Raw genomic sequence first — 12,141 nt, forward strand, 5'->3', positions numbered from 1 at the left:
AGTTTTAATCAGCAAGATGACAGTCATCAATGAAAAAAATATCCTAGAAGGAAGGAAATGAATGAGTTCACATCCTGGGAGAGAAAGACTGGTTTCATTTTTTTGTTGTTTTACCTTTAACAGTGTCCTTTAAGATTTCTTCTAACAATTGTTACGGCAGCCCTACATGCTCATCTACTCTTAGAAAGATCTCCAAAGTTTTCTTTTTCACCACTGAGTCAAGAGGCTCTCTGCAAACCAATGTCCTTGACTGATATGCTTTGTCTTGACTCAGAGAAGGCACTGTCTATGAAATTTGTAAATCTCATATTTGGTTAAATGATGTGTTGTCAATATATAATCAATTGCTACCTGGCCATCTTATTTTCACATTTAAGTTCTTTCCCTTTAATAATTCTCATTCCTCCCACATCCATAGTCCTGTCTCTGTGCAGTCTCAACTTTTCAAGGGCATTGAAGTCATAATACCTTCTGCTTTTATACCTACTTGCCTGAGTTGTGGGGTATTTACAAATGCAATGTTTCATGGAGAAGTTTTGAGATGCTATCCTGCTCAAAATTCCATAGAAATGTTGTTTTCCTGTTATGTGGTGAACAGACAACACCTTAAATCACAAAGTTACAGAAGCTGCAGGTTAAAACATCATAAAAATTACTTGACCAAAGATACAGAAAAACCTCTGTAAAAATCAGAAAGCCTTGCCTAAATAGCTTGTCTGCACATTCTACGACAAAAACATTTGTTAGTGAGGTGTTCTCACTGCAGCCTGTCCCCTTCCTTCTTTATAGGTTACTCACCCACAGCTTTGAATACTATGGACAGTTTAGTTGTAAAAAGCTGCTAAAGAAAGTGAGCTCAAAAAATAATATGAAGAAAACCTTCAGGTACACTTTGGCACAAATTTGGACATATGAAGCAGAAGAGATTTATGGTCAGGCCTCAGCCCAGGGCATGTCTATGCTATGCAGTGAGGCATGGTACAGAAAATCCTGCGTGCTATCAACAAATTCAGCCAAGTAACCAGAGGCAGCATCATCACAGTGCCACTCAAACGCAACTCATATCAGCAAAGGACTGTGCCACCTGTTCTGCAGTGCAGATGTAGCCTCAGCAACCCTGATTTTAGTGATATATGGCAATGCCGCTGATGCCTACAGAGCATCTTCTTTCACCAGAACAAAACCTGGTCCTTGAGCTCATCACACTCAAATTCAAAAAAGACTTTATGCTGGTGAGCTAATTCTATGGCACTGCATTAAAATTTTATTATAAACGTAGGCCAGTCTCATTACTGTTCAGAAAAGTCTGATTTTAGCACATTTGACAAGAGGCCATCCTAATTAGAATGATTGTCAATCATGGCTCCCTGCTGTTCGAAGGTTAATATAGCTGGCTTTTATCTTCAGTGTAAAAAGGATTTTTTTTTTAATTAATTGGAAGATGTAATTATGGAAGTTATAGCATAGATCCATGGCATCTGTCTCAGGGACAATTTAAGAACCAAGTTCATATTTTTTAGCAGCATCTATTAAATAAGGTCAACTGGAGTCTCTCAGCACAAGACATTTGATGCAACATTTACAACTGACAAAGGATACCATTTACAAGTTCTGCTTTGGAACTTGTAGACTTTCTCCAGACTACAAACCTGGCTCTGCCATACTTGTCAAAGGATACAGCAGTCTGAGGGGAAATAGACACCTACGGCTGGAAGAGCTGTCACGTGCAAATGTTTAGGTTGAAGGCATGTTAGTGTAAAAGCACTGAAAAGCACTCTGCTTTAGTAGCTATGTAAGGTTCCCATCCATTTCATTTTTTATGGAATTTATTAAACTAAAAATGCAAGCCACACAGAAGATAAAAGATTTGGGCCATAAACTGGCACTCTCCACAGTGATACTTCGTTTTAAATCTGTTGCAGATCTCAAATCAATTTTTGTGATAAAGGCATGAAGCAAGTGCAATAGTACAATGCTGTTTGTTAAATTAGCTTATTTACTTGCTTAATAGCAAAGATTTTCCATTCATGTAATACAGCTGATTTGTCAGATCTAACAATGCAACATTACTACCAAGTTTTGTAACAGACTGCAACATAGCACAATGGCATTATGGTTGAGATGGCCACCGAAATGTACAGATCTCTGACAAAGAACAAGTCACCCACTTTAACTTCCGTCAGTTTCCTAATTCAACTCACTGAGTGACTGCAGGAAAAAAAAAACACCACATTTTTGCTGGCCCAAAGGAGGGGAAGGGCACTAGTAGAGAAACAAGCAGCAAGACTGCATTTGGGAGTAGGGCCAGCTTAAACAGCACTACAATTTGTAAAACAGCTGTTGGCAGAAATAAAAAAGTATGTTAAAACACATCTTTACCAAAAAGGACAGAACAAGACGAGCAGAATACAAGGGAGATGCCTAGCTTAACATTAAAGACCAAGCAAAACTGGAATAACTTACTGGGCAAAAATAGGTGTTCTCTGCTATGTGGTTTGCAACAACATTGTTTTCTGCAGACAGGGACATTATGAAGAGCAGCGCATCACGAGCCTGTTGGCCTACCGTTCCTTCTCGATGGATGAAGGGAATCAGAAGGGAAAATATGAGGAAATTGGCAGCTCCTTGGTCCTCGCTGGTGTGGAAAAACAGTTCTAGAATGGAAGGATCTTTGGCTATTATAGAGCAGAGCTGGTTCAGGAGGACAACCAATTCTGTTTCCACTGTTGGAGTGGCTGTTCCTGAGCAGGAGCTCAGCAACATCATCAAAGGCTTCAAGATGGGCTTGTGATGTAGCAAAGGCTGATGAGACTGGGTTACTAGCATTTCATACATTTTGAGTTGTTCAATTTTTGTCTCATCAGTGAACTCTCGCCGTAGGCTCCAAAGAAAAAGCTTCTCCATTATGTTTTCTGAGACCACAAACTCTAGAATGGGCCCCATTGAGGCATCCTTTGCTTGCTCCTCAATTAGTAAGAAAAGCATGTGTTCCACATAATTCTGAACAGTGCTGGCTTCATCAGGTGAAATTGCCCCATACTTCGCCTGAGTATTCTTCAAGGGATCATGCTTCTCTAAGATTTTTAGAACCTAAAAAGAAACAACGACAGGTAAATCATTTCAGCGTATGTTTAAAAATATGCACTTACCTATAAGGAAAAATATATATATATGTATCAAAAATTGTAACACAAGAAGCCCAAACTCTTTTTATGCTTTTAAGATATGTCTGTAAAGAATCTTCTAGATGTAAAAGTCTCACATTTGGCATGCACGAGGCAAAAGTTAATTCTTTTGTTCACCTTTATAAGCACCTAAATTTGCCACTTGTCTTACTGCAGAAAACTTAAGGTTCTCTGAAGTATAGCTAAACTAGGTTCCTTTAGCCTTCGGAAACTGAGTTTCAATGACGTTTTCAGTGAGCTTCTTAGTCACAAAGGACTGTAATCAAAGGGCTGGCTCTTCACACAGAGTAACTGTGCTCAGGAGCATCAGTATCATGAGGTGACTTGCAGTTGTAAGAGAGGCTGAAGCCCACATACTTGATCTCTCCATGCCACATCGTATAGAACCAAATAGCCACTTATGCCCATTTACTCCTGGCAACATTCGACATAGATTTAGGATTGAGTAGTAACTGTCATCCCAGTACTTAAACCTCCTGGATTAAATTCTTTTCCGCATGCAGTCAGTGAAGCTCATTGTCTGTGAAACAACCACCATATTTAGTCCTTTTGTGGAGGATAACTGCCACAAAACCAAAAATACAGCAGGTCCTCCCCTAACACAACAGCATCATCACAGTTCAATGACAGAAGGTGGCTCTTGAAAGATGGCTCTTCCAACACTGGAAATATCTCAGAAGCACCACTGCCCTTTCCTGCCTTGCTTCTAAAGACAGCAGAAGCAGCAAAAGCAGAATCACAGAAATCAATTTTACACGAACTGTTATTTATATTACTGTAGCAAATAAGATCTTCTATTATGCTGTTCAGAGCAAAACATCTTTGCCTACAAACAGTAAAAATCCTGATAACAAGCAAACAATTTTTAGAATAAGTGCATAATCTTTATCTGTCCATAATAAACAACCCTGCATACAGCTTGGCTCCCATACATCTAATGCTTTACAGAAGATAGGCAAATCTTACCTAGGACAAGGAAAGGAAGCACAGAAGTTTGTAACAGGGTACAAGTCCCAGTGAATCACTAGGAAAGCCAGTTAGAAGATATAGACCTTCCATAAGATATTACCATGTCATACTACTTCCCTTTCAGATGTAAGTCTGGTGTTCAAAGCGTGATTAGTAAAGCCTAGCCATACCTTATAACATCAATTACCTTTGTGTTTTAAAATGTTTAAATGTAGCAGATTAAGTTGTTCCTCAGCAATTCAGGATTACCCCAAAAAGCAAGACTGAAGCAAATTCATGTTAATGCAATATACTTCAAATCAATAACACTCAATAGCATTACCTGTGCCCAGTGTGTTCTAAACACTATCATGCATGTTTCTGGGTCAACACCTTGCAGGCTCAGACCCTGCCGTTTTTTTCTGATACTGGTTCCAGAGGACATCATAAGTTTTCCAAAGGTCAACCATCTAGGCCATGCTGGATTTCCTTTGAAAATCCTGTACTTAGTAAAAGATGTCCAAGCATCGCAAAGAGATCAATATCGTGTTTTGAGCTTCAGTATCCACAGAATTCTGTTTAAGGAAAAACAACACAAAACACATCTGTACACCAATTTATATACATATATATATATATACACACAGACACACACACAGAGAACATACTTAAAGATATCACTAAAGCATTTATTTTAACTCAGTTGGAGGACAGAATTTTTTAAAGCATGTTATATGTGACCACCATCTTAAACTTCCCATGATAAGAGTTCTTAAGCCTCAAACAGGTCTTTTGAGATCAGTGATTGCATTAAGGTGCTACTCAAATACAACAAGCTCATGCAGTAAACATCGTATGCATACTTTATTACATTTTTATTTTTTCTTTATGTTTTTGCCTTCTGATCGTGTCTCTGTTCAGGATAGCTTAATAACTGTTGCGTAGACTGTACAAGTAAAAAAGTACAGGTTCTTTCTACATTTTTAAAAACAGTATTTCCATGAATAGATAAAATTGTCAATACTTCGATTTTTTTCTGTCAGAAAACATATCAGAAACAATTGGAAATATCTGTAGCATACCATACGCAGGCAGAAAGATGCACTTGTATCTACACCAAAGGACAATAACCAAAACCAAAGGACATAAAAAAATATAAAACCAAACCACCCTCATGTATTCAAAGTCAAGTAAATTGAGATGTCATATTAGAGTACTATAAGATCAAACATTGGCACTTTCTTTTCATCCATTATTTAATATCCTAGATATCTGAGTATTAAAGTAGTTGCACACCTGCAGGGAAAAGTTAAAATGAAACAAAGACAGATATCTTACAGATATTTGGGAGGCTTAAGAGAACATATTATTCCCTCAAGCACCAATATCTAAGTTACACAGTTCCCTTTTTTTTTTTGGTCCCTCCATCAACTTCAATTTTTTATTCTTCTTTTGCAAACAGACTCTGCTATTAATTTTGGGCCATAGCAAAACGAAACAAACAACAACAACGAACACAGTTAAGGAAGACAACAAATGCACTACAGGTTGCCACAGCTCGTGTACAACATAGAAGACTTTAATGCATTTTGAAATGCTCTCTTTCTCCAGTCTTCATTAGGATCCCAAGAGTCCTGGATATTCTTTGGCTTAGTCAAATACATTAGGAGATTTTTCTGCCACAGTCTATATAGCAATTCTTTGCTACCGCAGTAGGTATTTCTCTGCATGTATCTTAAAAGATAAAAATCTTTCTCTACAGTGGACATCTCTGCTCCCTGCAGGTATGCTATGCTTATATTCTTGAAATTGTTAGCAGAAAAAAACATACTGGCTGTCATAAAAGTAACAGCAAATTTTTGCTGCATTCAGAATGTCCAAAAAAAGTCCAGGCTACAGCACTAAGCTTTTTGAGACAAACAAAAAACAAACAGAAGTTGATTATGCAGTCTTAATACCCCCTTGTTCCCATGTATGTATGTATATTCTCTGTGTTTGAGATTCAACAAGATTCAATTGCATAAAAGGGTCTTCCCTCCCACCCCCAACCCTTCCTTCCTATACCACTTAAAATACATATTATGCATTTCCTAAACACTGTCATGCAATACAATTAACATGATTTAATTTATCTCTTTTGCAGATAAAACATTCCTTGCATGGAAAGGCCAGCATGAACGTGGGACAGTTTATCCATTTGGGTAACACTCCTTCCTAAACAACGCTGGCACCCTGTTACCTACTATATGTTCAATGCACATAAACCCAGTGGCCTTTTCTTGCAGCTCAACATATTTACAGAAGAAACCAAAAACATGCTGAGAAACCACTTACAAAAAGCCTGCTGCAAGTAGCTTTCCTAATATCATACCCAACAATCCAAAGGAATATTTATTTGACCTCCTTTGGACCATCTGTTCACTTCATGCCCGTTTCCCCTTCGCCAGCCCTCTCCTCCAAACAAAAACCTTCCCATTTCTGTAGCAGCTGAGCAGACTCCTCTGGACAAAAGTGCCCTTCACCACACAACCCCAATTCACCCTTCAAGCAGATCTGTCCTGTGCATGAAATGAAGCAAGCAGCTTTGGAAAACTTAATGTGATTGTGTAATTAAAGATGGTATCATTAGGTGCAGCAAGAGAACTTAATTAACAAAGCAGAGGCAAGTTCATTTCTGGAATTTACTAGTTTTGAGTTGTTTGACTTTACAACTTGGAAGTTGTTTCTGTAGAGTTTGCACTTGTTAAAGAATTTAAACAGAAGAAACTGCTATTACACATCTCGATATCACATGACAGATGACCATCGTTACGATACCGAGAGTAGAACCAGAAACTTCAGGTCAGCCTCCACTATTTAATCTAGCAAACAGCTATACGGGAGATCATGGCTTTCTTCAAGACTGCCAATAAAAATCAAAGGCTGGTGACGTAAGACACTTGAGACACATGCAAAGCTCCTGGGCGTAATATACATGGGCAATCTAAAACCTGTTACCTTCTCTTCTCATCCAACCTGTTCTAATCCTCTGTCCTCCCTAACCTTTACAGCTTTTCTTTCTCATACATCGTGCCTAACCAGCCCCAACCTCCACTCCACCAGTTCCCAGCAGCATGCATTCCCTCCCCATCAGACCCTCCTATAAAAAAGAGGGAAAGATATTTTTACTACTTCCATCTTGTAGCTATCAAAACATGGGTTTGGAGGGCAGAGGTGCCATACTCGTACTTTGATCATTACAGACTCCTGCAATGTTGCTCTACTTCTCTGCAGCTATAAGAAGGCCTAAAGTGCAGGAGTGGCTCAGCACAGACGTACAGAAAAAAAAGACATCCAAGCACTCACCAGCAGCGAGGTGCTATTTCATGGTACAGCCCTCACCACACATTCAAAACACAGCAACATACCAAGAGCTCCAGCAACAGAGCCACTTACATTTGTGTGTCCAAATCGAAAACTCCCTTTCCACACAAGACCTACTTCATGACTAACATGTAAGAATTTATAACCACCTCTGTGTTCTTGAACAGAAGTCCCGCCTCTGTTGAAAGCTTACTGCCTAAGCAGATCACCATTACTCTCTGCACTTGTAGTATGGGCATCTAGAAACGCCTGTACTACCAACCAGGGGGAATTTTTAGGAAGGTTCCCTTGAGTTGCTGGTGCATGCAGCTTGCCCAATCCATTTATGAGATGTGTTTTATTACCTGCACAAATGCTACCCCATTGCTAGATGAAGATCTTCAGTAGTACGCAAGTGACAAACACTGTAAAACAGCAAATTCACCTCCTGCATTTATGTATTCTAACAAAAAACTGCACTTAGCAGCAGATTGCACATACATATGTCACAAGATCGAAGCCATTTAAATCTTTAATAACAAAGAATTGTGAAAAAGATCATTCATCCCTTGGTGATGAATAGTAACCTCTCAGACATTAAAATTCAATCAGAACCAGTTTATTCGGAATGCTCACTCCTACCGCACAAAGTCATTATAAACAGATTGTATGAAGCACGGAATGAAGAGCAAAACTACCAAATTTAAATTACTAGCTGAAAACAAATCAACTTGTCTGCAGCAAATGTTAAGTTGACCATGGCTAAGTTCGCTTGCATCCAGCTCAGCTATGGGATCGCAAATTTAAGTGTGGTGAGAGAACACAGACCTTCCCCTCACAGCAGCAAATACTATGGCCTTTTAATTATCTCTAATTTAAAAGTAACTAGACAGCAGCAAGCAAGACTGCAATGCCAGTAACATTTCTAAAATCAAATCAATTCTCTTAAGGAAGCAAATATTTCCAGTCTGGAAAGTATCTTGGGATATCAGGATTTCTTTAGTAAGACAAAACACTGATAGACTGTACAGACTTCAAAGACTTCAGAGTTGGTAATACTGTTTCAAAAAGCATATACAGCTTTTTGACAAGTGGTCACAGAATAGATCCTAAAAACAGTGTACTATTTGAAAAAGGAAAACAATTAAATTGGAAGAGACGTTATCTTTTAAGATACATATCTACCTAAAGTTAGTTTGCTCTAGTTACAGTGGCACTAGAAAGAACATGTTCACCGTATTTGTGGCAAGTAGGTTTTTCCACTGGATTAGCAGGTTTTCTTCATTATTTTGCAAGGCTGAATGACAAATAATCTGACAAGACAAATAATCTGATTATATTGAATGCAATTTGGGAAAATGAATTAATTTATAAACACCAATCAAGGAAGAAAGGGTAGAAATGAACTCAGTCACCACTACAGACAAAAATAATGGTCTATTTTAATCGGTTTAGGGTTGAAATACTACAATAATTTAGCCTTTCCTCTCCACTAAATCCTAGTCAAGGCATTACTCCATCAATTAACAGACCTAAGGAGTGGAAATACACCTCTCCTGCAGTCCATCCAAAATCCAACTTCCAAAAACCATTGCTCAGTTTAATATTTTCACCCTGCTGTACAATAGTAAAACCTTCTTAGCAGGCAAATCTTCCCATAATTCAAGCATATCCTACCAAACAGTCATTTAATGTTATTAAAAGGCAAAGTCCACTTACATATGCCTTCTAGAGCTATTGTAATTGCCTAAACTGACAAGACTTTTGTCTCTAATCTTTATTGTCATACACAAGGTTCCCACACCTACGGCCAAAGTTTTATATACATAACAATCCCAATGTGGAATGTGAAGCGCATCACACACAAGGAAATGAGTTTCAAACAGACAAGTCAAATTCCCCCAAGATCTTCCTATATTTTTTGAGTAATTGAACAAAATTGCATCATTTCAAAAGCTTTTGTTGGGTTTATATTAAATACCTTTCAATGGGGGTTTATTTAGTTTGTTGGGTTTTCTTTTTTTCTGCAAATCCGCTTAACTGTTATATATACAAACAGGATGTTAACAAGCACCTATGTTCTTCCCGAGCAGCAGCAGAGAAAATTGTACAGTCACAAAACTAGACCTGTAACCACATCTGTGGAATCTCCGATAAGTAAATGAGGATGGAAGGAAGAGAGCAGAAATCTTTAGCACAACCTAACTGATTTGCCTTTTTTAAAAAAATAAAAAAAATTAAAAAGCAGCAGTCATAACTACACTGAGTAGCTTTAGATTAACGAGAAGATTGAGACCTAGCTGTTGGACTTGCAGAGGATACTTGCTTTCAGTTTTCCTTCAGAAGCCTGTAAATCATCAACCCTTTTTCCACAGCTGATTACAGGGCTGAACTCCCCAATCAACAGAAGTACTTATTTTATTGCCAAGTATACTGGAAGAACAGCCCAGCTGAGAATCATCTCTTGTCAAGCCCACTTCCACTGGAACGTCTCTTCAGAAGTTTCACTTTTGAATTTAAAAAAGTAGCACAGAAGTTTGCAGGATCGGGGTGTACCAGGCAACGCACACCATACAGACAAAAGATGTGCAGACTACTATAGCAAGGCAATATAGACCCAAAATATGCTGCAAGGCTCCCCTGTTTAATTATCAAAGTTGTCTTCTGTTGAATCTCTAAGCTGGTGTGTTCTCCAACAGTTCTCGAGTGCAACTGTACTGCTGGTACTGGATTCTGCACGCTTTTGTCCTGCTGGCCAAAGCTGTCCATCCCTGTCAATCCAGAGACAATAGAGAGCTGGATAAGAAGCTTTAATGGAAGTGAAATAAACAGCAAATATCACAACATTTTCATGGATCAGTGTGGCATAAAGGGGCTTGAAATTAGACAACTTCAAAGAAGCAGAGGGAAATTATATGGTTTTAAGCATAGCTATACAATCACTTTTCTGCAGTCTCTGATAAGTGGATGAGGAAGAGCAGGCAAAAAATGAGTGGCAAATTTTAGCAAGCCTCAACTTAGTTCCAGCTTAAAAGAGACCTTGTTCAAGGTTTGTTCATTTTTGATCAAAAAGAAGGCTTTCTGCATAAATTTGTCAGCTTTTCTTTAGGGACTATGATCCAGGAGAGGGTGTAAATTTTATTAACAAGAGTATTTCAAAGGAAAACAGTCGCTGCATCATAGGATTCATCCTGCTTGCGGTAAGTTTTGCTACAGAAAAGCTTATGAAGGAGAGTCACATCCTCACCCTTAATGGTCCTATACATTCAGTACCAGAACGCAGAAGGATTACAGCTTGCTCACTGGAGAACTGGAACCAGGGTGGGTAACTGGGAAAATAGTGGTTAAAAGCCACTGCATCGGAGAGTCCTGGGCTTGCTTAAGCACTACTCACAGAAGTTCTACTAGCAAGAAAACTACATTAACAATTTAACACTTTAAGATACACTTTTTTAACACATTAAACTATATTAACACTTAGCTTCCTTCTTCATTTGTTCTTCCATGTTTTGATGCTGCAGTCCACTAATTGTCTTGTCCTTTGTCTACCTCAAGCAAGCACTTCACATTTAGTCAGCTTTCTTCTGCCTGCCTGTGCTACCCAGTATCTGCAAAGACACTGCCTTCTGTGTGTGGGTGGGAGATGTGTTTTACACTTAAGCAGATAGCTTTATCAAAGCTCAGCAGAGAAGTCACTACGAATTGTAAAGCAATGCAGTTAATCAAAGTATCAATCTGTTCTCATCAAGCACAATTTAATCCAACCCACTAGCATGAAAAGTGTGCCTTGTGACTTGTGCCCACTGAGACCACAATAACAAGATGTATCTCATGACAGAAACTACACTCAGTAAGTTTTATAAGGAGATGAAAACCTTACTGTCACATTTACGGTCAGCCTGCTGCAGTTAAAAATGCAATTCATCTTTTCTGAAATCTCTGGAGATGTACACTACTCACATGTTTACTGGGATTTCACACCAGCTCGGATAACTAGCTTCACGTCCTACGTGTTAATTGTTAGGGGATCCAGTTTACGGCCTTAAATAAATACATGGTTCTCCAGGCACATGAATGAGCGATTTCCCCAGAGTAAGCACAGCATCAGTGACGGCCCCAGCTCAGCCGTGGTGCAGTGGTACTGCGTGCACATAAAGGGCAAGCAACGGGATCAACTCACACTGGCAGCCTGTGCGCTGGGGCACAGGCTCTGCCAAATCCCGAGACTACAGCAATTTCTGCTGCATGGGTTGGCCAAAATGAAAGAACAGAGAGACCAGTTAGGCAGTATGGTCCAAAATGCATTGGTGCTTTAGGCTAACATTACGTATAGTGGGTCTAGGAAGGTGCACAAGTAACCAGCAAAGACAATTCATCAAAGGGCATATTACCAAAGCCAGAGAAATGGCAGCGATTGCTCAAGGGAACAATAATTAAACAAAGCAGAATACCTGTCAGAGACCTCGACCTCCTCGAGGAGGGCTCTATTTACCTGATACACCATGGGGCACACTCAGCCACCACATTCATTTGTACACAGGCAATTTTCCCGGAACTCAAGAGCACACCATCACTGAAGCTACTCTTGCAAAGACCCTGGAGGAACAAGCTATACATTCATATCCCTAGGTCATAAATCTGAAGCTAAGGAACGGCTGGGGTTGTG

General features: G+C 39.1%; 1 protein-coding gene across 5 annotated transcripts in view; it reads right to left on the reverse strand.

The window, feature by feature from the left end:
* Positions 1-12,141, reverse strand: part of FHIP1A (FHF complex subunit HOOK interacting protein 1A) — a 96,079-nt gene that overhangs the window by 41,938 nt on the left and 42,000 nt on the right. For all 5 annotated transcript variants that reach the window (XM_035547025.2, XM_035547036.2, XM_035547043.2 and 2 more), the window contains 2 exons: positions 4,477-4,708; positions 2,464-3,090 (listed from right to left, as the gene is read on the reverse strand). In XM_035547025.2, coding sequence (XP_035402918.1) covers positions 2,464-3,090; positions 4,477-4,581 — 732 coding nt within the window. In that variant the 5' untranslated portion in view covers positions 4,582-4,708. The remainder of the gene's footprint in view (positions 1-2,463; positions 3,091-4,476; positions 4,709-12,141) is intronic.

Source organism: Cygnus atratus, chromosome 4 (genome assembly GCF_013377495.2).
Source record: "Cygnus atratus isolate AKBS03 ecotype Queensland, Australia chromosome 4, CAtr_DNAZoo_HiC_assembly, whole genome shotgun sequence".
In the NCBI taxonomy this organism is placed as follows: domain Eukaryota; kingdom Metazoa; phylum Chordata; class Aves; order Anseriformes; family Anatidae; genus Cygnus; species Cygnus atratus.